This window comes from Euleptes europaea, chromosome 1 (genome assembly GCF_029931775.1).
Source record: "Euleptes europaea isolate rEulEur1 chromosome 1, rEulEur1.hap1, whole genome shotgun sequence".
NCBI lineage: Eukaryota > Metazoa > Chordata > Lepidosauria > Squamata > Sphaerodactylidae > Euleptes > Euleptes europaea.
In genome coordinates, this window is record NC_079312.1 from 47,337,943 (window position 1) to 47,364,438 (window position 26,496).

Genomic DNA, 26,496 nt, shown 5'->3' on the forward strand with positions numbered 1-26,496 from the left:
AATGTTGTTGTATGTCAGAAGCTAAACAGGACCTGCCCGGGTTTGTACTTGGATGGGAGTCCACCAAGGAAGTGCAGGGTCGCTACACAGTGGAAAACCACCTCTGTTCATCTCTTGCCTTAACCTTCTGCAGTCACCATAAGTCATCTGCTACTTGAGTGCACTTTCCACTAGCCTAGAATGACTAGTCCAAGGTCATCCATCAAGCTTCATGGCAGATGGGGACTTTGAACACAGATCTTAGCCTAGCACTCATAAGTACTGCACACACTCAGACTGCAATCCTGTGCACGCTTACCTGGATGCAAACTCTACTGAATAAACTGGGATGTACTTCTGAGCAAACATGCTTAGGATTACACGATGAATCTTTGTATTGTTCATTAACTGTCTACCTTTAAATCAGTGGTGGGGAACCTCCGCCATCATTGTCGGTGGCCCGCGGACTCTCCCCAGAAGCCGCCGCCATTGCCGCCACTGGAGCGTGCGCAGATGGCCGGGCGAGTGGGGAACAGACGCCAAGCGCCCACACTCGGCATGGCCGGCGGCTTCTCCGGGGCCCTCAGGGCCTGTGCAAGCGGAGGGGCGTGGCTGGCAGGTGGGCGCGAAGGAGGCTCTGCCCCACCCCGCTCGCCTCTCACAAACCTGAAGCTGTGCCCCACCACCACATCCCCCCCTCGCAAGTGGGTAGGAAGGAGCCCTCCCTCGGGTCAGGCCGGCCGGTGGGAGATCCCCCCTGGGCAGGGGGCTTAGGGGGCTGGGCTCCCTCCCTCCTTCCCTCCGCGCCAAACGGGCCTCCTCTGAAAGGGTTGGGTGGAAGAGGTGGCGGCAAGGCCCAGCCGGCTGGGGGATCCTCCTGCTGCTGCTCGCTCCAGGCATGTGGGAGGTGGCCCACAGCAAGGGCGGCCCCTTGCTCCATTTCTTTCTCTCTCTCTCTCTCTCTCTCTCTCTCTCTCTCTCTCTCTCTCTCCCTCTCCCTCTCCCTCTCCCTCTCCCTCTCCCTCTCCCTCCCTCCCTCCCTCCCTTCTTTCCCTCCCTCCGGTGGCTTCTCCGGCACCCTCGGGTGGAGGGGCGTGCAGTCCTATTCCACCTTTGAACTGCCCACAAGCCACCCTCCAAACACCTTTCCATTTGTCTTGATATGTAGAGAGAAAACAGTAAGGAACTAGGGTTACCAATCTCCAGGTACTAGCTGGAGATCTGCTATTACAAGTGATCTCCAGCCAATAGAGATCAGTTCCCCTGGATAAAATGGCCACTTTGGCAATTGGACTCTATGGCACTGAGGTCCCTCCCCAAACCCCGTCCTTCTCAGGTGCCACCCAAAAAACCTTCCACTCATGGCGAAGAGGAACTTGGCAACCCTAGCCTCCCCCCCCACCCACCCCCACAGGGAGATCAATATCCAGTATGGCCCCCGAATGATGTTATAAATATGCAAATGGCCCTTGGCAGGAAAAAGGTTCCCCACCCCTGCTTTAAATCAATCAAATCTAAATATCTCTTCAGAGAGAAAATGCGTACGGTTACAGATTCTCTTAAACATATCGGCTGACATCAAAAGCTCAATGTAAAAAAAATTACTTGAACAACAAAGCGTTGTGGAACTTTAAAGCGAAACTGGTCTAATTGGAGTAATATTTTGTGAGACAGAACTCATTTTGTCAGATGCGTAAAGCATTACCTTCAGTAGCAAGTAAAAACTCACACACAAAGAGAAGAAGAATAGTTGGTTTTTATATGCCAACTTTCTCTACCACTTAAGGGAGACTCAAACCGGCTTACAATCACCTTCCCTTCCCCTCCCCACAACAGACACCCTGTGAGGTGGGTGGGGCTGACAGAACTGTGACTAGCCCAAGGTCATCCAGCTGGCTTCGTGTGTAGGAGTGGGGAAACTAATCCAGTTCACCAGATTAGCCTCTGACACTCACGTGGAGGAGTGGGGAATCAAACCCGGTTCTCCAGATCAAACGCCACCGCTCCAAACCACCGCTCTTAACCACTACACCACGCTGGCTCAATGGTTAGGTTTGTGGGGGCTCAATGGTTAGGTTTGTTGTATTACTCTGCCAATCACGTACAAAAAATATAATCCTGTGAAAACAGTAAACATTCCCTACAGTGTTCTGGTAGTTGTCATATGTCTTCTGCAAAATAACGTAACAATCCTTATCTTGTGGATTACTTGAGCTTCTGAGTCATTTTGTAACCTTCGTAGATGCAGATAGTTGTTGGGGTTTTTTGCCATCAAGTCACAGTTGACTTATGGCAACCCTATAGGGTTTTTAAGGCAAGAGACGTTCTGAGATGGTTTGCCATTGCCTGCCTCTGCGTCACGGCCCTGGTCTTCCTTGGATATCTCCCAGCCAAATACTAACCAGGATCACACTGAGAGAGTGTGACTTTGGACACTTCCATGGCACATGATCCTAGTCCCAGGTCCTAGTCCAACACCTTAACCACTACACCATGCTGGCTATCAGATGATGTGAGGATACCTTAAAAAAAAAAAGTTACACCTTGGGAGAAAAGATGGTTATATTATTATACTTGGAGATATTTATCTAATTCCTGTATAAACTACCATAACCTACAAACATGACTATTGCATGTTTTCTCCATTTATTTCAGTGGCTTGTGTGGGTATCTTTTATAGAAATTAATATAAGATGGGCAGTAATTGCATTTCCTGAATTGCATCCCATAGCTTGCATTCGCTGGGTCTCTGCCTCCTGCCTTTACTGGCAGATAAGGAAGAAGGGAATGACTTAGGGGTCCCATTCCCCTGATAGGGGTGGGGGATCCCCTGGCCCCTGCTCCTGTTGAGCTTTTTTTTTTTTAAGTGACGCCAGCTGCAGGTCCATATCACTTCCAGTATTTTTTTTTTAAAGTACGTGACATAGGGTAGCTCTAGAAATGACCATAAACTCTATGGTAAAACCATAGATTCTTCTGATTCCTAGTGCTACCCAAAGCACTCACACTGGTTGCCAGGCATTGTCTAGCAACCCTAGAGTGATGCCACCCCTTCCTGCTCACACTGCAGCCTCCGGGCCCATATGGGCCAAAGAAACATGCAGGTCCCACTATCTTGGGTATAAATTTTCCCAGGGTTGGAAATGGCTGCTAACCAAGAGCTGGCAACCCTAGGGCATCAAATTGCAGGCAAGCATTGGTTCCGCATATACTCCCCTTAAATGTTACACGGCCTTGGTAAGAAAGATACATAATGTAGCTACCATAAAGATAGATTTATAACATTTGTGTAAATAGCTAAGCAAATTGCACAAATAAAAATACATAAGTGGTACCGTATTTCGGGAAGGAGAAGCCTAGGTCAGACCAGTGTTCATGTTTGTTAAAACTAAAATGAGGGCTTAGCTAAGGTAAAATTCCTGGATGGCGCTGACAAATGTCAATAGCATATCGGGTACTATCTAGCTGGGAAGCCATAAATTGCCCTTCTGCTATACATCCATTCTCAGCATTGGCAGGCATCTTGTTGTTATAAGTTCTAATAGTGTTTCACTTGTTCGGCAGACTCGCCAAAAGCCATTTCCTATTGTATTTTAAGCGTCTGTTTACTCAGTTGTTACAAATTGCCTGTGGGACAGGAACTGCTTGTCACTTCTAGAGCAATTAGTATGTGAAGCCTTATCAGAAGAAATCCATCAAGTCTGAACAGACACAAATAGCTATAGGAATTCAAAATAAGTATTTTGCTGCATATTTACATTCTGCTGTTAAACCTGTGTTCAGACATACTTTTGGTTAAACATTTCTGAATTCATAGAATAATTTAAAATTCTATAACTGGGTATCCTGGCCGTATACACATTATACTTTTAATGGCTTTGTTAAATTCCTAGTTTAGTGTGTAGGGTTGCCAACCTCCAGATACTAGCTGAAGGTCTCCTGCTATTACAATTGATCTCCAGCCGATAGAGATCAGTTCACCTGGAGAAAATGGCCGCCCTGGCAATTGGACTCTATGGCATTGAACTCCCCAAACCCCGCCCTCCTCAGGCTCCACCCCAAAAATCTCCCGCCAGTGGGGAAGAGGGACCTGGCAACCCTATTAGTGTGAGAGTCCAGGGAGATAAAATTACACAATACTCAAAAGTATCCACCACATATTTTAGAAATACCTGTCAGAGTGGTTGCCTCCTTGCTTCCGTTTATCATTTATACATGAATGTGGCTATATGAAAAGCTGTTTAATAGATACAAAGGAAAACTATGCATAATATTTACACTGGAGCACTAATAATGTCAACCCAACTGATGTGTTAGTTTTGAGTCCTATTGTAAAAAAAAGGTTCTTTAGCATAGAGCGTCTGAAAATGAGTCCTAATAGACCTCACTAATGCCCATTCCAATACCTCTAACTTTAAAAAAAAATGAGACAATGTGTTTGATTGAATAAGAACGGTCTCACAACATTAATCCGTGTGATAACTGCACTTACCAAAAAGATGTACAACTGCTGCATCATGCACTAAGTCACCATTAAGGCAGTCCAGAAAGGAACTCAGATGGGAGGTGATAAAAGGCAATGATCCATGGTGATTTACTGTGACGCGTGGGAGTGATGAAGGTGGTCTGAGCATGCTCTACCTCTAGCTTTCTAGAGCTCTGTTTGCTTTGATGCCTGTACCTTGTCTGACCCCTTCAAACAGAGATTGTGGCTGTCTTCATATGTCTTGCAGGATGGCATGGAGGCAGGATGATGGGGCAGTGACCCACCAACTCAAGCTGCCCCCCTCCTCTCTTGCCTGCCTCCTCACTGACCTTAGCGGGCAGCCCAGAGGTGGCAAGCTGTTAGCCAAGTAACTCTTTGTCTTGTCTTTGTTTTACTCTTCACTGTGAGCAAACAAGTCCCTGCCTACAACAGCAGAAGATTTTTTGTTAGTTACTGTAGTTACTTTGGCTGGGAACCATGGCTCCCTCTGAGACCCTGATTGGTCAGTGGATCTGTAAGAATTAAGGTTGCCAACCTCCAGGTGGTGGCTGGAAATCTCCCACTATTAGAACTGATCTCCAGGAGACCAAGATCAGTTCCCCTGGAGAAAATGGCCACTTTGGAAGGTGGACTCTCTGACATTATACCCCAATGAAGTCCCTCCCATCCCCAAACCTGGCCAGTGTACCAATATTCATTGTGTGTGTGTTAAGTGCCGTCAAGTCGCTTCCGACTCATGGCGACCCTATGAATGAAAGTCCTCCAAAATGTCCTATCTTTGACAGCCTTGCTCAGATCTTGCAAATTGAAGGCTGTGGCTTCCTTTATTGAGTCAATCCATCTCTTGTTGGGTCTTCCTCTTTTCCTGCTGCCCTCAACTTTTCCTATCATGACGGTCTTTTCCAGTGACTCTTGTCGTCTCATGACGTGACCAAAATACCAATATTCATTAGTTCCCCTTAATAAGGAGGCCTTTATTCCTATGGGTTCTCATCACCCTGGTGTGTATGCAACTGTCAGTATGAAGAGGCAGACTCCAAAATGTTACCAATATGAATTAAGTGGTTTATTGAAAATCACTACTGTATAATGAGTTACAATAGCAAATTGCAAACTGAGTCAGATGTATGATATAGGAATACATATGAAAAAGCATGGATAAACCAGTAGGCTAGCGTGGTATAGTAGTTAAAGTGTCAGACTAGGATCTAGGAAACCCATGTTCAAATCCTTAGTCTGCCGTGGAAGCTTGCTGGTTGACCTTGGGCCAGTCACACAGTCAGCCTAACCTACCTCACCGGGTTGTTGTGAGGATAAAATAGAGGAGAGGAAAATGATGTAAGCTGCTTTGGGTCCCCTTTGGGGAGAAAGGTGGGATATAAAGTAAATACACATCCCTTCTTGGATGTGCATGGAACAAATGCACATCCTGACCCCCACCCTCTCTATGCAGGAGAATCCATCTCCTAGTATTTGAACAACAACTAATGTATGTTTCCAGCATTTTAACCCTTCCTGCCTTAGCTGGAGGGAAGCCTCTTACCCTGTCCAGATTTGGGGAACTTGTCCCCACATGGAAAGGTGAACCCTGATCTCCCAATCAACCAAGGGGGCATGTTCCACACATCTCAACACCCAGATTATGTTTTGCAACAGCTATTCATCTTGCCTTTCCAGGCAGGTAGCGTAAATTGTTGTCTCCCTGTGGAAACAGATCTCTGCTCTCCGACTTCTTGGTGCATTTTATAGCTCTCTTACCTGGGAAAACAAGTGGCTGTCACGGTCTTAGGAGTTCCCTGGTGAGCTTCAAAGCACCTTGCATCTCCAAATCACAACAGGCCAAACATTATAGGGGTTGTCTGGTGGGAGGGGTCTTCTGTTGTTAAAATCCATTTGGACAAGCTTTGACAAATTGCAACCCCCAAACGAAAGCTTTCTCTCAGTACTGAGAGGTTATTTTCTAGTGTTTATAGCTGCTTGCGGTTAGATGTTCCTCATGGAATGCACAACAACCACACAATGTTGTATCATTGCAGTCTCAGCAAACGCCAGTTTCTAATGGCAAACTACACAGAGTCAGGGTCTGAAATCCATTTTATTCAAAGATGGAGGCTGTATAGGGTTGCCAACCTCCACTAGCTGGAGATCTCCCACTATTACAACTGATCTCTAGCCGATAGAGATCAGTTCACCTGGAGAAAATAGCCACTTTGGCAATTGGACTCTACGACATTGAAGTCCCTCCCCTCCCCAAACTCTGCCCTCCTCAGACTCCTCCCCCAAAACCTCTAGGTATTTCCCAACCCGGAACTGGCAACCCTAAGGCTGTAACTAAGCCAATCTAGAGCCAAAAAAGTACTGGAGTAGCATTACTATTCTGACTAGTATGTTGAGTATTGGATTTTAAGAATGGGAGGGCATGTGACAAGATTTCAGCTCTGCACTGGGTTTTCCTACTATTATTGCAAAAACTAGCAAAAGCAGAGGTTGCATTAGGTTGTTGTTCCCCCTTTTGTACAAATGACCTCTTCTACAGTGATGCAAAGGAGAAGGATGGGAACAAAACTGTTCCACAGGGCCTGTAACACCGAGATGTTCTGCCAGGCCTATGGTCGAGGGCAGCAACTGTTTCCATCGTAGCTGGCCTCCCTTCCCCTTCCTTCCATCTCATCTGAATTTTCCAACTGGGGATCCTGACTGCTTTTTCCCAAGCTGACCGCAGACCTGTGAGCCGATAAATAAACACCCATTTGATTTTTGTATTAGAAATGTAGGTTTTAAACTGGAATTGTTGTATATTTGTTTTTGCTATTGCATTATCTTTTAATGGATGTTAGGCACTAGCAGCCTGGCCCTGGCTGGGATAGAGAGTGGGATATAAGCCTAAATAGGGGAGGGGCTGTGGTAGAGCATCTGCTTGGCATGCAGAAGGTCCTAGGATCAATCCCTGGCATCTCTAGTTAAAGGGACTAGGCAGGTAGGTGATGTGAAAGATCTCTGCCTGAGACCCTGGAGAGCCGCTGCCGGTCTGAGTAGGCAATACTGACTTTGATGGACCAAGGGTCTGATTCAGTAGAGGGCAGCTTCATGTGTTCATAAATAAATCAATAAAACCAGAATCAGTTGGCTCTACCTACTTTTGATCCTGCCTGCACTGACCATTAACCGTCCCATCTTCTGCCCACCATCCCCAAGAGGTATCAGCAGTCTCTGGCATAATGGAATCTGTTTCATTGTGGCTGTCCCATGCTACAGAGGCACATGGGCTGATCAATGACCCTTTCCTCAAAATCATTGGTCTCCCTTGTGGTGCTGATTTTGTGGGAAAGACCCATATCATTGGCACCTAGTCTCACCATCCGCACGAGTTCTTCTTTAGCATGGAATAGCTCTACGCTGAAGTGACTCCTATTTTCATGATACGTATGCAAGGGCAGCTGTGAACACGCTATTTTAAAGTTGCTAAACAAGTTTGCATTGTCGGGTTCTTCCTTGTTTTTGTGTAGGGTCTGTGGAGAATAACTGAAAGTTAAAGGTTTCTCTTGGCATACTAAAGACAGACACGGCTGTCTGTTGAATGGTTTTACTGCGAAACAAGTTAATTGTTTGGCAAGTGTAAATTAAAACACACACAAAAAAAGATGCTAATTACTCGTTAAAAATTTTAAGCCTGCTGAGAAGTGCTACCTTGTTTACTCTGAGTATCCTCTTGACATCAGCATGGGGTTACTTCTAATTAGATGCACATGTGTAAATACAATGATTAGATAGTTCCCCCATAAACATAATTATCATATCTTCCAAAAAAGAGTAGAGGAAGATGGTCTAACCCTGTGGGGGTTTTTGTTATAATAAAAGCCCAACAATTTGCATGCCTTCATCCTAGATCGGTAAACAATGAAGTATTAGAATATAATGGGCCTATACAATCCCCAGTGACATGGTTGGTGGTTGCACAGCAATGCCATTTTATGGACTGAGCCCTGTTATTCCTAACTACACCACAACAGCAGAGGTCAATTATAATGATGACTCATTAGAGAGTATTCAAATAAGAATATACTTTTTTCACCACAATTATAATCTCTTTTATAAAGTTTCAGCAGCTTGTTGATGTCTAATTTCTTGAGTATTTCCAGGGTGTTTGGGGCATTAGTCTTATATTATTGCAGTAAGTTTATAATAGATTAAGCTAACCGCTGGATTCTAATATAACTCGCAAACTGCATCCCTCCTGTTCCATCTTGGAAAGTTTCCAAAGACTTGCTATAAAACTGGGAATATTATCTAATTAGTCATAATGAAGTTGATTGTTGCTTAAATTAGTATACAGTTTTGGGCATCTTTTCTTACCCTCTTGGGCATATCTGCACAAGAAAACTGTTTGGCAGAAGGAGAAGAAGCAGTTGTGTGTGGATTCCGCAAGTCGGACAGGCAAAACGGTTGCCTGCAAAACTAATTTCTCTGTGTATACTAACATGAATCTCCTTCCTGTTGTGCTTTTGGGGAAATGATGGAGGGTTTAGACGTTGACTTTGGAAACTGGGAGTGGTCTGTTTTGTTGATTTCTTTACCTGTTATGTGCATTATACATTTGTTATACATTTGGGCTGCTCTACTGCAATCCAGAGATCCTGACTATCCCTTTAAAAGTTCTGAAACAGCGAGAGAGAATTCAGAAGTTGCTCTCCTGGTTCCTTGGTACGGTTGCCAGGTCCCTCTTTGCCACCGGCAGGAGGTTTTTGGGGAGAGCCTGAGGAGGGCGGGGTTTTGGGGCGGTGGGCACTTCAATGCCATAGAGTCTAATTACCAAAGCGGCCATTTTCTCCAGGTGAACTTACCTCTTTCGGCTGGAGATCAGTTGTAATAACAGAGGGTCTCCAGCTAGTACCTGGAGGTTGTCAACCCTGTTCCTTGGTACATGCTTCTCCAGCATCTGCTGTAACAAGCAAGCGTCAGTTGTAAACTTTGGTAGGGTGGAAGGAAGGTATGCTAAGTCATATTTCAGATTAGGGCCTGGGAGCCCCTGGGAATTTGTGAGGGTATTCCAGGACAGTCTGAAGCGGGTCGTGCTGTTCGAATGACAGGCTCTTAGAATGTTCCACTTACTGAGAAGTGAAGGTATCTTATTCAGCCAATCATTGAGTAAGCAGGACTCAACAACTTTACTTACTTTTGAAAAGCAAGTCTTTTTATTGATATACTTCTAGTAAAATATATGTAAATGCAGATTATCAAGTCTTTAACACTTCTAAAAACTCATGTAAAAATACAATGTATGTATTTCAATATATGCAGTAAATATATGCAATGTATGCAGTAAAAGCAATGTATGCAGTAAGAGCAAGCAAGTCTTACATACTATTCAGTTCAAAGTATCTAATTCACAAAGTCTAGAGTAAAGTATTTAATCCATACATACCATTCAGCCTTTTCTGAGAGCCTTTTGGAAGGTTCTAAATCTCTGGGCTAACTGGGGCTGTATTTATACTGTTTCTAGACTCATTAAGAGTAAAGAGAAATATTTTATCCCCTCTTTCTTATCCATCAAGAGCAGTGGTTCCCAGCCTTTTTTTGACCAGGGACCACTAGGACTTTTTTGTTCAGTGCAGGGACCCCAAGGTTCAAAATAAAAATTCTGAGAATTTGAAAATGAACTTTAATCATAACTGTTAGTTAAACATTAAATTCAGAATAATATTTGAATATATATTTTTATAATAGAGAACTTTTAATTGAAAATATTAATTTATTATGGGTTTATAACTTTGTTTCGCGGACCTTAATTTAGTTCTCGCGGACCCCTGGGGGTCCATAGACCCCCGGTTGGGAACCAGTGATCAAGAGGGACACCTTTTATTCCCTCTATCAGATATCAGGAGCAATGCAGAAATGGCTTAGTAGCAGCTGCTAAGCTCCTTATGTCCATATATGGACTTCCCTTCCTTTCAGTCCACTTAGCTTAAAGTATAAACACTTATTTCTGGGTTACATGATCATGTTACATACATAATTTTTATACCATCCTCTTCGTTAGGACAATACGCATTAAATGAGACCATTTAGAAATCTGTAGCACAATATTTAACTGTATAACTCATAAAACACAATTATTGTTTACATTTGTCACTTTATAAACATCTGGTCAGTTGCATATCTTACAGAAAGCAAGAAAGCACATCTATATCTTTGACTTTAATGCCTTTTGAGCTATAAAAAGCATAGTTTAAGCTATTAATGCACTCTTAGCACATTAAGATATCTTGAGACGGGCAAAAGTGTTCTGCTTGTGAGATTCTGACATCTGGCAGCTGAGTCAGAAAGGTGATTTTAGTCACATCTTATTGATGGATAAGGAAAGTGCTCTTTTCTTCCCCTTCAAGGATAAGATTAGGGTAACTTAGTTAGTTAGTTCTTGATAGAGCTGACCTTGAGAGAATTCAGTCAGTCTGTTCTAAGGACATTTGCATTACACAAGCATTTCATTATACAAGCCTCTGTAGCTTGTGGTTCAGTTTGCATGTTATATTCAAGCTTTATATGTGGAATTACATGGAATTAATTCTGCACATGTTCACAAAATACCATATATATGTCAGAGACCGTGACACAGTCCACAATCCTTTGCAAGAAGACAGAGTGACCCCATCTTATGGCCACCTAGATAACGTTAAAATGTCATGGTGCAAGGGCTCTCTGCCTTATGGGAAGGGTATGGAATTGGCTTTTTCAAAGGCTGAGAGCTCACAGAGCTGCCTCCACCTGCAGCTTTCTTATTACCTCAGAAAATGTGTTGATTGGCTGCCGCAAGCCGCTACACCAGCCCCAGGAAGACTAATTAGACAAACGGTATCGAGGACGTTTAGTCTTAATGATGGCATCATTTCTCATGTGAAGTGGAACTTGTTTTCTCTCTCTCTTTCAAAGCAGAGGATGTAGCAGAAAGCAGGAGAAAGTGATTCTGTTTTCATAGTTAATAATGGTTTTCAGTTAATCACTGAGGTTGCGTGTCATTCTCATCTTTTTGTTTCTTTCTCCACCCCCTCCAATCCTTTTTCAGCTTGTCTCTGTCCAGAAGTTATTAACCAAAAGTTAACTTTATTGCTGTATCTAGTGCAAAGTCCCTTTCAATCAAGGGATGAGGCTGGGTAGAACTTGGGTCTGGACCTTTTTGAGTTGTGGCCTTATAGAATTAGCTACTATTGGGTATCCAATTTCATACACTGTATACAGACAGTAAAATAAATACCTTATTTTTAAAAAAAGTAGGGTTTTGAGGATGCCAGAGGACAGAGGAAAAATCAAACCAGCTTACAATCTCCTTCCCTTCCCCTCCCCACAACAGACACCCTTTGAGGTAGGTGGGGCTGAGAGAGCTCAAAGAGAGCTGTGACTAGCCCAAGGTCACCCGGCTGGCTTCATGTGTAGGAGTGGGGAAACCAACCTGGTTCACCAGATTAGCTTCCCCCACTCATGTGGAGGAGTGGGGAATCAAACCCTGTTCTCCAGATTGAACAAATGAACACATGAAGCTGCCTTATACTGAATCAGACCCTTGGTCCATCAAAGTCAATATTGTTTACTCAGACCGGCAGCGGCTCTCCAGGGTCTCAGGCAGATTAGAGTCCATCGCTCCAAACCACCGCTCTTAACCACTACACCATGCTGGCTCATATTGGCTTATATTGGTTGTATGTTTCAGCACCAGTCACTAATTTGCAGATATCACCAAGTCCAAAGCTGAGCCTTTTGCATACCACTGTACACTGACATTACGATAGGACCTAGCGGCTGCAGCTTGCCACATAAAAAGTCAAAGTAGAGTAAAAAACTGAACATTCGATAGAAAATGCTGCTGCAAGTTGTCCCTAGCAATGAAACCAACCTATTTTCTTTCTAAGGCACACACACAAAAATTAGTGAAACAGCGGAAACTCAGTGGCTTGAATCCGTTGTTAAACTTCCGCTGACAGAAGGATTTATGTCTGTAGAGCATGACTTCTTTGCCTCCCCACTCCTACTGTAGCCCATCACGTCCCCTGAAATTCTGTTTCTTGGGGACAGAGACCTCCCTGGAGTTGCATAAGTGGGAAGTTGGAGGTCTACCATCAGACAGGGGAGAATTGGCAAAAACCAAACCCTACTTTTGCACATGCAGCAGGATCCAACCCATTTGGCGCACGTTTGCATTACTGTGGTGAAAAACGGGATATTTTTAAATAGATCTTAAATGTTCATCATGCTTGCTATTCTTATGACTAAAAGCCCTAACACCCTGTACTTTGATATATATTTTTTACTTTATCATTTATCGTTCTGCGGGAAGGAAGAATTAAATTGGCAGAATTTCAGAGTTAATTGACATTACCCGGGAGATCATTTCAGTGGCTTATATTGGCTGTGTGCTTCAGCATCAGTCACTAATTTGCAGATATCACCAAGTGCAAAGCTGAGTCTTTTGCATGCCACTGCACACTGACATTAAGCATTTCTCAGATGCAAGTAATAAGTAACAGATTTTTTAAATGGTGATGGACATCAATTCACCTTGCTCCAAGTGATGGTTACGTTCTACAGGTACACAGACTATACTACGACTAGACCTCTAGGATATCTTTATAGAAAATACTGTCTGTGTTAACATTGCTCCCTATTTCTGGCCTATGGTTTCCATATACAGTAAGCAAAAAGAAAGCTTTTCAGTAATAAAAATAAATAATAATGTTTTTATTTAATTTTCAGAACTGACCTATGCCTGGATTTTCAACGAATACCCATCATTTGTGCACCAGGATAACCGTCGTTTTGTTTCGCAAGAAACGGGGAATTTGTACATTGCGAAAGTGGAGAAATCCGACGCGGGGAATTACACATGCGTGGTGACAAACACTGTAACCAACAGCAGAGTGCAGGGACCTCCTACCCCTTTAATTCTGAGAAATGACGGTAGGATTTCTTGTTAAATTCTGAATGGGTTTCTCATCTTTGTTGCGGGGGGGAGAAGATGTAATTGTAAAATTCAACAAACTCGCCAGTGTTGTGCATGTTTAATAAGCCCATCATTCTCTGCAGTCAAGTAGCATAATTTAGCGTAGTTCTGCAAGCCGCAACTGTAATTTAAGTTCATGGGAAAGTTCTCACTACTGCCTAGTACTTATTTATTTATTTATTTATGAGACTCCAGGCAAATTACATAGTGTAAATCAATGCCCTTAATAGGATGGTACATCCAATAAGCAATGCAATAAGATTAGGATTGTGGAAATTAAAAAGAACTACAAATCTGGAACAAAGCATAAATATTTATATGGTATATTAAATGAAGCAGAGACTACATAATAGGATAATACATACAGCAACGGATAGTGTGTACTATACACGGTAGTATAGTCCACAATCTCTTTTCCTTTATTAAATCATTCTTCTTGAATCGTGCTGTCATAATATAGCCCTGTTGACTTTGTAAAAATGCCATCCTGAATGATTCAATATGTAACACGTATTTTTTTGGGGAAAATAAGAGTCTTGTACAAACAACATATCAGGGGTACAGGACAGTGTATGTAGAGAAAGATTGGGAGAAAGCATAGTGGCTCTACCCTCCACTTATGACAGAACACCCTGACCCCCACCTCTGTTATGTATATGTGCTCAAACATGAACTCAGCTCCTATGTAAATACAGGTTGTAGTTACCATCCCCGTGATTGGGAATGAATGTTCCCAGTTGTGGAGATGGAGCCTTGGCATGTGTCTGAGGTCATGGTGCCCCTGTGGTTGGTCAAAAGTGAGAGGGGGGCAGTGTCCTTGCTCTCCCTATCCTTCTGTGTGCATTGATTGACCCTATAGGCTTATGTGGTGTGGGGTATGGAAGCAAGAAAGTGCTGTTGCTGGAGAAAGCCAGTGGCATTGACGGTATCCTTCGACATGGAACATATAATGAGGATGTGATTAGGTAACAATATTATTGTTATAATAACTCACATTTATATTGCCCTTCAAATTGTTCAAAGAGCTTCCCATGCTACCTTTGTTAATTTAAAAAATATGTATTATAGGCATGTATGCATGGAGTTCTGGGTGTGCAGTGTGGAGTGGCAATGGGAGATCTGGATTTTGTACAATGACTGTGGCATTCTCAATTTGGACCTGAGTTATTTTCTCCCCTTGCATCATTGAGAATCATAGTGTTTATTTCAGTGAAAGCAACCTTGGGACATACTTGACGGAACACTTGAAATAATGCCTTAATGTGATGATGTGCTTATGGTAGTTAGTGTAAAGTGTGCTACCAAGAACTGCATCTCTAAGGAATTCTTGCTTTGCACCCACTCTAGAATATTTATAAGAACCAATTGCCTTTCTGAAGTCATTCACACAAATATACCCGAAACACATTCCAGTGTTTATTATAGCTGTGGTGCAAACCATTGTTAAGTTAAACATCATAATTCATGATCCCAAGTTGATCAGGTTTCCCTGGGGTTGAAGTGTTCAATATAGCTGAAGACATATTAAATGTGTTTTTTTATTAAGCAACCTGAGAGCTCTATTTAAAATTTCCAGTTTCCAGTTCTCTATTTCTAATTACTCACACATTTAAATACAGTTCACTCTGACTGTCCATTCGCTGCAGGATATCACACTTGTTGTTTCAGAAAAACAAAGGAGGGAAAACCTTAATGAATTAAATGCAAACTATAAAGTACGTATGTTGTAGCAGGCTGACAGATACATCTGGATTCCTCTTTTTTTTTAAAAAAAAATGAGTTTGGCATGTCCAGTACATCTCAATATATATGACAGATTATTTTCATTAGAGAATTTCATCATTAAATTAGCAGACTAAGAGGCAAATTCATCAACGTTTAATATCCCAGTTACATGAATAAGTGTTACATAGAGAAATTTCCTAATGTTCCACTCCTATTTAATGTAAAATATACTGAGCTGTGCAATTCATCACTTTTGCTGCTAATCATGAAGTTTAGAACTAGTTTCCTCTCTTAATTATGATAGGGCAGAAGGGTAGTTTTGTAATAAAAAGATATGAATATTTACTGACAAAAATAGATTACCGTGGGGGGGGGAATCATCTTTCCCACCTGTCTGTTCCTTCAATGATACAGATATCAGGGTGCCTTTTGGTCTCATCCGTTTCGATCGCTCTTGCAGAGGGGAGATATCACCTTGTTATGAAAATGATACAAAACAGTAGACGAGATGTCCTTAGTAATAATAATTGTGTGCCAGCTGACTCGTGGCAGCCCAGGACCATGGGATTTTCAAGGCAAGAGATGAGCTGAGGTGGTTCGCCATTGCCTTCCTCTGCATAGTAACCCAAGTCTTCCTTGGTGGTCTCGATCTAAGTACTAACCGAGGGCAACCCTGTTTAGCTTCCAAGCTCTGACAAGATCAGGCTGGTTAGAGCTATTCAGGCTGCTGTGATGTTCTTAATTAGACTATATTCTGTTGGTACAGGAATATGAAATCATTCCAGGTAGGTAAACATTTTCAGTAGACACAAAGGAAAGAGAAACAGCCAGAGGGGGAGATACAAATTTGTTTTAAAATACCAACATTTGAAATTACTTCAACTAGATAACCGGATTTTACTGTTCAGCAAGGAAATTAATTTTCATTCCCAAACCCCTACTTTTTTAAATATCCCATATTTATATTCCTCTTTGGACAAGCCTCACAAAACAGTAGGGTTGCCAACCTCCAGGTACTAGCTGGAGATCTCCTTCTATTACAACTGATCTCCAGCCAATAGAGATTAGTTCACCTGGAGAAAAAGGCCGCTTTTGGCAATTGGACTCTATGGCACCGAAGTCCTTCCCCCTCACCAAACCCTGCTCTTCTCAGCCTCCGCCCCAAAAACCTCCTGCCGGTGGCAAAGAGGGACCTGGCAGCTCTACAAAACAGAGATAAATCTGCGCTTTGGCCTTTGTTCCTCTCTGTCTTCATCATTTCCTCAATACTGACTGGCATAGGGAGGGATGTCGAAGGTAGCCAATTAATCTTTTACTGAATTCTGTACCAGTTATGAGCCTTATACTTTTCAGACTGGTTTTGCAAGAAATGCCTGCCCTATTTCATCCACCACATATGTTGTCCCGTCTGCTCTTTCTCTTTCTCCTCTTACTGTGCAAGACCTTACCTCTATCAATAATGGTGTTTCATTTTCCTTCTAATTCTGCACCTTAACCTGCCTCTTGAGGCTTCTAAATTGTAAAACTTCAGATGTTACTTTACTGCTTTCTGAAAGCAATAGTTCATTCTCTTGTTGGCTTAAATTGGGCTGTTTCTTTGTATCGTATTGCGCAATCAGAAAGTGCTCCTTAACCCACTGGTCAAGCGTTTTCAATACCAGGTAGCATTTTCTCCTCTGGAGAACTAAAATATATCAAAAGGAGAGACAGCCAAGCAGTAGTAAAAGTAGACTTTGTTTAGACAGTTCCCTAGATCAATATTAGACCAGTTTGTGGCTCCTCTGTCGAGACGGTATTTATTTCATTGTGACAAGAAGAGGATAAAAGGCAATCTGTGCGGTCTAAAATCTTTTAAAAGTAGACTTTGCTCTTGTCTTTCCATATTAGGAATTCTCTTCTTTAGTCTCTCCTTAATATCCTGCCAGTCAGACCTCAATTAGTGGATAAGTGCCGATAGTAACCATTGTGTGGAGAAAGAGTAACAATGGAGAGCCATAGCTTAAAAAATGGCTTACAACTTGTTCCCTGTTCCCTTCGGTTGAGGTACTTTTATTACCTTTTTGGTGCACAGAAGAACTCTTTGGCAATGGTTTGATGTCGGTTTCCTGTATATATTTATTCTGGGCATGGAAATAACATGTCTGTTAACTCTGAGAAAGAGATAGCTTGGGTTCTAAATGGGGTTCTATGACCAGACATTATGCAGATCCCTTGGAAGGCCTTTGAAGTAAAAAAAAAATGATTGTGTGGAAGAAGAAGAAGAAGAAGAAGAAGAAGAAGAAGAAGAAGAAGAAGAAGAAGAAGAAGAAGAGTTGGTTTTTATATGCTGATTTTTCTACCTTTTTAAGAGACTCAAACTGGCTTACAATCATCTTCCCTTCCTCTCCCCACAACAGACACCTTGTGGGGTAGGTGGGGCTGAGAGAGTTCTGAGAGAACTGTCATTGGCCCAAGGTCACCCAGCCGGTTTCATGTGGAGAAATGGAGAATCAAATGCAGTTCTCCAGATTAAAGTCCAGCTCTCCTAACCACTGCACCACGCTGGCTCTCTTGCAGCTGTTTCTGTCTCTTTTTTGTGTGTTGTTCATCCATCTTCCCCAAGTGTAGCTATTGTAGCAAGAATCTTGGATATTCACAACATTCAAACTGCAATATTGTATTGCTGCTTCCATGGAAACCATACCTTGAAAACAGTGAACCTCCATCCTTACACCTTTCCTCTTGTTCACCCACCCTGCCTGAAAAGTAAGTCAGAACCCATGATGGTACCGCATATATTTAATTTCATATGTTTCTTAAAAGGAAAAAAAAGTAGTAGGGAAGCAGGATTTCTTTGTATAAGAAAGGATTGTGTGAAGTGCCATCAAGTCGCTTCTGACTTACAGCCAGCCTAGGAATTAATGACCTCCAAAACATCCTATTGTTAATAGCCTTGGTCAGGGCTTGCAAACTGAGGGCCATGGCTCCTTAATTAAATCAATACAGCTCATGTTGGATCTTCTTTCCAGCTGTCTTCAACTTTTCCTAGCATTATTGTCTTCTCCAGTGACACTTGTCTTCTCATAATGTGACCAAAGTATGATTTAGTTCAGTCACTTCAGCTTCTAGGGAGAGTTCAGGCTTGATTTGATCAAGAAACCACTTATTTATCTTTTTGACTGTCCATAGTATCCACAAAACTCTCCTCCAACACCACATTTCAAAGGAACCAACTTTCTTCCTGTCAGCTTTCTTCATTATCCACCTTTCACACCCATACATCGTAATGGGGAATAGTATGGTGAAGGAAGAGGTGTGTGTATGAAAAGTGCTGTCAAGTTGCAGCCAACTTACAGAAACCCCTGTTGGCTTTTCAAGGCAAGGGATTAAACAAAAATGGTTTGTCATTGCCTTCCTATGCAGAGTCTTCCTTGGAGGTCTCCCTTCCAAGTACCAACCCAGCTAAACTTCTGAGATCTAATGAGATCAAGCTACCGTATATACTCGTGTATAAGCCGACCCGCATATAAGCCGAGGTGCCTAATTTCACCCCAAAAATGGGGAAAAATTAGGCACCCGTGTATAAGCCGAGGATCGGCTTATACAACGCCCCTGCCCCGGGTCGCCCTCCCGCCCAGCCTCCCGAGCCCTCCTGACCGACCCCAGTGCCACCCCCTCCCGGGCCCTCCAGACCCACCAGTGCCACCCCGACCCCAGCGCCACCCTAGGGGGGGAGGGGGAAGAGCCCCTGAACCCCCTACTTACCGGGAGAGGTGGGAGGAGGAGGCCCGCTGATCAGCTGGAGGCGGCAGGGGAGCCCTCCCAGCGCTCGAGCCGCTGACGGCGGGGCCCTGCCTGTGCGCAGGCAGGCCCCGCTGGCCGCTTCCAGGCCGCCCAGATGGCGCGCGGGCCGGTGGCGGGGGCAGCGGCGGGGCCTTGCCTGCGAGCAGGCAGGCCCCGCTGGCCACTTCCAGGCCGCCCAGAGGGCACGCGGGCCGGCGGCGGGGGCGGGGGCGGCAGCGGGGCCTTGCCTGCGAGCAGGCAGGCCCTGCTGGCCGCTTCCAGGCCGCCCTGAGGGTGCGCGGGCCGGCGGCGGGGCCGGCGGCGGGGCCTTGCCTGCGAGCAGGGAGGCCCCGCTGGCCGCTTCCAGGCCACACAGAAGGCATGTGGGCCAGCGGCGGCGGCGGTAAGTTCCTCTTCCCTCCCTCCCTCACTCCCCCCTCAGCCCTCCCCCTACCGTATTGACCCGCGTATAAGCCGAGTTTGGTTTTTTCAGCCCTTTTTTTGGGCTGAAAAACTCGGCTTATACGCGAGTATATACGGTATACTATATCCCTGAAGGAAGGATTGCACAGTTGAAATAAAACACCAGTTTGTACAAAGCAGCAGTGCAGTATGTTCCACTTCTAAATCATTTTCCCTACTTGAACTTTAAGATTTTACATTCTCTCTGATATCTCAACTATTGATTCCAGCAGGCAACAGTGTCCATGGCAAAGATGCTTAGAAGCTGCATTGGGAATCATCCCTTCCACTTTGCCAAGGTCTACTACTTATTAAAATGAAGACGCCTTTACCCTGAACAGGGCCTAGCAAGTCTGGAGGCAGATTCCAGTGACTTTTGGTGGGTGTGAGAGTGGAACCCCCTGGTTTTTGGTGGCCCAAGAGACAAAGTCTGGGATAAAAATTGTTCTGCTAAATGTACCTCTTAAAATAACAGACTGAGAGGAAGGGATGTGTTACCCAAATTGGTGCATGTGTTGGGCCCATAATGTGCAAAGTGTCCTCGACACATGTTGGGTTAGATCGTTTCATTGGGGTAATTATTTTGGGATGGAACAGTCTAATGTATACCCTGGTTCCAGTTATGCACAGCATTCCAGTTAGAGAAGAAAAATGAGACAGAGAGAGAATCTCAAAAGGAAATAGTCTTTATTTCCTTAACAAACACCTGGTTTCTTTAAATAAAACAAAATCCTCTGGGCCAGATGAATTGTACCCAAGGTACTCAAAGAACTTGCAGGTGTAATTTCTGAACCTCTGTCTGTTATTTTTGAAAAGTCTTGGCAAACAGGTGAGGTGCCAGAAGATTGGAGGCGGGCAAATGTTGTCCCCATCTTCAAGAAGGGGAAAAAGGAGGATCCGGGTAACTACCGACCCATCAGCTTGACTTCTATACCAGGAAAAGTGTTCAGACCAATCATCAAACAGTCAGTCCTTGAGCATTTAGAAAGGATGGATCTGATCACTAAGAGCCAGCACGGGTTTCTCAAGAATAAGTCATGTCAGACTAATCTTATCGCCTTTTTTGAGAAAGTTACTACCTTGCTGGATCAAAGGAATGCTGTAGACATAGTGTATCTAGATTTCAGTAAGGCTTTTGATAAGGTTCCACATAGTATTCTAGTTGACAAATTGGGAAAATGTAGTTTAGATCCTATTATTGTTAGGTGGATCTGCAAATGGTTGACAGATCGTACCCAAAGAGTGCTAGTTAATGGTTCCTCATCTACTTGGAGAGAAGTAACTAGTGGAGTTCCTCAGGGATCTGTGCTGGGCCCTGTGTTGTTCAACATCTTTATAAATGATTTGGATGAAGGAATAGAGGGGATGCTTATAAAATTTGAGGATTATACTAAATTGGGAGGGGTAGCAAATATGGTAGAAGTCAGAGCCAAGATGCAGGATGATCTTGACAGGCTGAAGAAGTGGGCTAGAACTAATAAAATGCACTTCAACAAAGACAAATGTTAAGTTCTGCATTTAGGTAGGAAAAATCAAATGCGTAATTATAGTATGGGGGAGACTTGTCTGAGCAGTAGTGTGTGTGAAAAGGATCTCGGGGTCTTAGTAGACCAAACACTGAACATGAGTCAGCAGCGTGATGCGATAGCTAAAAAGGCAAATGCAGTCTTGGGCTGCATCAACAGAAGTATAGTGTCCAGATCACGCGAAGTGATGGTATCGCTTTACTCTGCTCTAGTTAGACCTCACCTAGAGTACTGTGTTCAGTTTTGGGTACCACAATTTAAGAAAGATGTAGACAAGCTGGAACATGTCCAGAGGAAGGCAATGAAGATGGTGAGGGGTCTGGAGACCAAGTCCTACGAGGAAAGGTTGAAGGAGCTGGGTATGTTTAGCCTGAAGAGGAGAAGACTGAGAGGGGATATGATAACCATCTCCAAGTACTTGAGGGGCTGTCATATAGAGGAAGGTGCTGAGTTGTTTTCTGTTGCCCAAGAGGGTTGGACCAGAACTGTGTGTGTGTGAAGCGCCTTCAAGTCGCAGCCGACTTATGGCGACCCCTTTTGGGGTTTTCTTTTTTTTTTTTGAAAATTTTATTGGTTTTTATATTATAAATTTTCCATGTTAACAAACAACAATATACGTAGTATTAAAAAATCATAGATAATGTTGTTATAATTGTTTAAGTGCTAAATAAAAATAAAAAAATAAAGGAAAATTTATTGACTTCCCCATCACCTCCGTCCGCCTCTTAATAAAGTATTCTGTCCCATCGTGATATGGTCTGATCTTAATTATTCTTATATCTCAATTAGGTTTCAATCACATTATACTATCAATATAATTGATTACGTTTCTTTATGTTAACAATGTCATCTAGATCAGATTAAAAGGTATTCTTCCATTTTCCCCAGTCCTAGTTCATATTCACAATATTTCATCCACGCCTCCCATTCCCCCATAAATTGAACATTGTCTTTTCGATTTAAAATAGCTGTAAGTTTTGCCATTTCCACCCCTTTTGGGGTTTTCATGGCAAGAGACTAACAGAGGTGGTTTGCCAGTGCCTTCCTCTGCACAGCAACCCTGGTATTCCTTGGTGGTCTCCCATCCAAATACTAACCAGGGCTGACCCTGCTTAGCTTCTGAGATCTGACGAGATCAGGCTAGCCTGGGCCATCCAGGTCAGGGCCGGACCAGAACTAACGGGTTGAAATCAGAAGAGTTTCCGTCTACACATTAGGAAGAATTTTGTAACAGTTACAGCGGTTCCTCAGTGGAACAGGCTTCCTCAGGAGGTGGTAAGCTCTCCTTCCCTGGAGGTTTTTAAGAAGAGGTTAGATGGCCATCTGTCAGCAATGCTGATTCTGTGACCTTAGGCAGATGATGAGAGGGAGGGCATCTTGGCCATCTTCTGGTCACTAGGGGTGTGGGGGGTGGTAGTTGTGAATTTCCTGCATTGTGCAGGGGGTTGGACTTGATGACCCTGGTGGTCCCTTCCAACTCTATGATTCTATGAGTTCTGTAGCCTTAGGTTCTTGACCAGCAAAATCAAATCCATCAAGTGTGAGAGAGCTTCTGGAAGCTGAGGACAAAAAGCCTTCGATCAGTGTCCTCTCTGGAGTATTCCAGCATGTGGGCTACTCCCAGATGACAGCTTTCAAAGGAAATTGTGTGTTCAGGGGCTGCCAACTGAATTATTTTATCCAAACCTCTCACAACGAAATGAGAGGGTTCTTCGGTATGCACAAATACAGGGATCCTTCACTCACAACAGAGAAGTGGCCTTGCCCCTTAACTTTCAAGCAGCCAGCCCACAGTTAAAAAAAAAATGTCAGTGTTCATGTTTTTTTCTGACTGGCTGGCAGATCTATCACCATCTCCTGCGCATTTCTGCAACCGAGGTGAGATAGCCATTTTCTTTGCAGGCATGGTGGCTTTCTTTTGTGGTGTATTTTTTTCCCATCATAAATTACTTGTAGATGCCACTCATATCTAGCTCATGAACTGAGGAAATGCCAGAGGATGTGAAGGGGATAACGGCACGCCACCGCTCTTTCTCTAGTTGCTGTTGTATTCAGTTTCCCATAGCCTTTCCTGCAATTTTATCTTGAGGCTGATCTTAGGAAGACACTGTTGTGGGCAGCCCAGAAATAAATCTAGAGGCATCAGGAGTCTGTGTTAAGCCGATATGAAACGGGATGCTCCCTGCAACGCTGTTGGGAAGGAAAAAAAAGAGAGGATGGTGCTCTCTCATCTTCGCCACTCTGATATAATGAAAAATGCTTCTATGCAGGTAAATCAGGGCCTAGGTTGTGATATATAATCTCATCCCAACCTTTTGCCAATCGTCCCAAGCCATGTGTCCCGCTTATCAGTATTCTTATTCTACAGGGTCTTACAGTCCATCTCTGTGTGAGGCCATCAAAAATTGAATACGTTTTTGGGTACTGTGTGATGGGTGCTGAAAAACTTGGGAAAGCGTATGCTCTGTTCGGGTAGCCTATCGAGAGCGACAGAATCCCGACAGTCACTTGTGTTTTCTGACTGTTTAGCATGCAATGCGTATGAGTATCTTTAGCATATTTTGTTCGGGTGACTGGCTTTGTGTGACAGCTGCACTTTATGTATTATGGAAGGAGTGTCTCTGAAGCAAGCTAGATGAAAAGAAGATGCAACCTGTTATTGTTTTGACACACATAAGACAAGAAAGACAGAACTGATACAAGAATTAAGACACATTTCATTTGGGATTTCTTTAAGCTATCAAAGCATCCCTGCAAGGATATGCAAGGAGAAGAGCAAACTAAAAGGTGGGGAGGAGTCTCTTCCTCCATTTATTGTAATCTCTGAATGTGCATCATGTAGTCCTTCTAAAAAGAAGTGTGGACGATTTATTAAGCACTAAGGGCTATCATGGTTCTCAGACATTTGGGGCCAGACCTCGCCTAATCTCAGGAGGGTTTCCAGAGACTAATCTAAAGAAGTCGTGTGGACCATTGCTCTGGCTAGCTGACCAAGGCTTATTGTATTCAGTGATACTTTTAGTATCTATGTTATTCTTCCCTGGATGATCCATCTGCTTACCCATTAAGTCTTCCTGCCGACTGCAGAAGCAGCATGGAGTTTTGTGACACAGAGAAATAGTTCCATTCTAGACCCATAGGACAAGCTATTTTAGAAAAGAGAATGGCCACCATCATGACAAGTCTCCATTGGGGGGGGCACTGAAGGGGAGCACTTAAGATTTCCAGGGAATGAGGGAATCTTCAGGCAGAACCCATCGCTGAAGATTATGGTGGGCTGAATGCTCCATGGCAGAAAATCTTAAATTAAAAACATAGAATTTTATTGATGTTTATTGATCAGACCAAGGCCCATCAAGTCCAGCAGTCTGTTCACACAGTTTCTCCCAGTTGCTTTGAATGCAGCTTTCACTTTCTAAAATTGCAGGTTCTTCTTCTAAAGGTTCTTCTCGGAAGGAAGCTTTCATCTTTATTGTTCTTCAGTATAGTGTTCCCATATTTTCTTTATTTGTCCTGATCAGTTAATGTATTTCCATGTTGATCTTTCAGCATGCCTAACACTGCTTTAAATTTCCTCTTGATTTCTTGGATCTTAGAATCATAGAATCATAGAGTTGGAAGGGACCATCAGGGTCATCTAGTCCAACCCCCTGCACAATGCAGGAAATTCACAACTACCTCCCCCCCCCACACCCCTAGTGACCAGAAGATGGCCAAGATGTCTTCTGTTGTGGAACAGATCTCTTGTTCTTTCTTTTTTGTTGTTCTCTTCTATTTCTTTACACCAATTATTATAATAGTTCTACATAGGAACATTTTAAGTCTCCTTTGTAGTACGTAGACCCTTTCATCAAGTTTGGTTGGTGCACCAGCTGCAGCTTTTCCTGCAAAAGCAAGATTCTAGCCACAGTTGTTGGCACTAATCACCTTCCAGTTAGATTACAGTAATGTGCTTTATCTAGGGTTGTCTTTGAAGACTTTTTGAAATATCAGAAGACAGCAGCAAGATTGCCAGCTAGTGTCATTTATAGAAAACCATCTTGCCAATTTAAAAAGAATGACCCTTGCTGCCAATTTTATTTCCAGGCTGAGTTCAAAATGTTGTTCTTTAAAGCTCTAAATAGGGCTATTTGGAAGATCACTTGTCCCTTACAAACCTACCATCAAGATTTCCTGCACAAGTGCTGCTTAGTGTGTCACCAAATGAAAATATAATCTGAATTACAATTTTAGATGACCACGGACACCCCTTCTCTGTTGACTCTGGAAGTTCCTCCCCACAATGGTTCCTTGTTCATGAAGTTTCAACACCATGTGTACACATCTATTTAATCATTGACATTATTGTTGGTTTTTAATGCTAACAGTATGTCTATGTATTTTTTTCCCTTCTCTATTTTTCTTTCTCTATTTCCTTCTCTATTTTTAGGGCACTGCCGTGTTTTATTCTCTACTGCTACTTTTTGTTTTGTTTACGCTGGAACTTTTTTTCCTAATCATCAATGTGTGTTTTAATGATCTGCTGTGTGCCACACTATGTTGGATCTTTTTACAAATAATAGTGGAATGCAGTTTTTTTTAAATAAATAAACGTATTCATTCCAATACTTAGCAGTAGCAGATAGAAATGTAAAAGTCCTAGAAATTTCAAAATCACAGAAAACAAGAGGGTTCTCCCCCCCTTCCCCCCCTTTCCTCAAAGCAAGTGGATGGTAGCGGGGAGAGAGGTTGAAATGCATTCTGTACTGAAGGCAGATTAACACATTAACAGTGCAGTCCTGAAGGGGACAGCAAAGGGGTTTGGAGCCAGCGTGACCCTTGTGGCAGTGTAAGTGCCGCTTGCGCCATCCAAATGGGCACTTAAGCCGTTGCAGGGCCACTTACCCTGGTGCTGGGGAGCCGTATGGCAGCACGAGGCATGGCGCCTGCACAGCCTCTGCAGCAGCATTTCTCCAGCACAAGTGCCCATGCTGGCGCCAAAGGGGGTGTTGTTCACCACTGATTTTTTTTAATTACCTGGATTTAAAAATGATGCCCATTTTATGTAGTCAGTATTATTCAGGATTATTAGGAAATTGAAATGTTGAAGACTTTCTATTCCTTGGCTCCATCATCAACCAAAAGGGAGACAGCAGCCAAGAAATCAGAAGGAGATTGAGACTGGGAAGGGCAGCCATGAAGGAGCTAGAAAAGATTCTGAAGTGTAAGGATGTGTCACTGGCCACCAAGATTAGGTTAATTCATGCCATCGTATTCCCTTTTACTATGTATGGGTGTGAAATCTGGACAATGAAGAAAGCTGACAGGAAGAAAGTAGACTCCTTTGAAATGTGGTGTTGGAGGAGAGTGTTACGGATACCGTGGACTGCCAAAAAACAAATCAATGGGTTATAGATCAAATCAAGCCTGAACTGACCCTAGAAGCTAAAATGACTAAACTAAGGCTATCATATTTTGGTCACATTATGAGAAGGCAAGAGTCACTAGAAAAGACAGTCATGCTAGGAAAAATTGAGGGCAGCAGAAAAAGAGGAAGACCCAACAAGAGATGGATGTATTCAATAAAG

At 43.2% G+C, this 26,496-nt stretch overlaps 1 protein-coding gene across 2 annotated transcripts in view; it reads left to right on the forward strand.

Moving 5' to 3' along the window:
• Window positions 1-26,496, forward strand: part of LOC130482862 (contactin-4) — a 611,972-nt gene that overhangs the window by 427,712 nt on the left and 157,764 nt on the right. For both annotated transcript variants that reach the window (XM_056855739.1, XM_056855747.1), the window contains exon 7: window positions 13,208-13,411. In XM_056855739.1, the coding sequence (XP_056711717.1) occupies window positions 13,208-13,411 (204 nt within the window). The remainder of the gene's footprint in view (window positions 1-13,207; window positions 13,412-26,496) is intronic.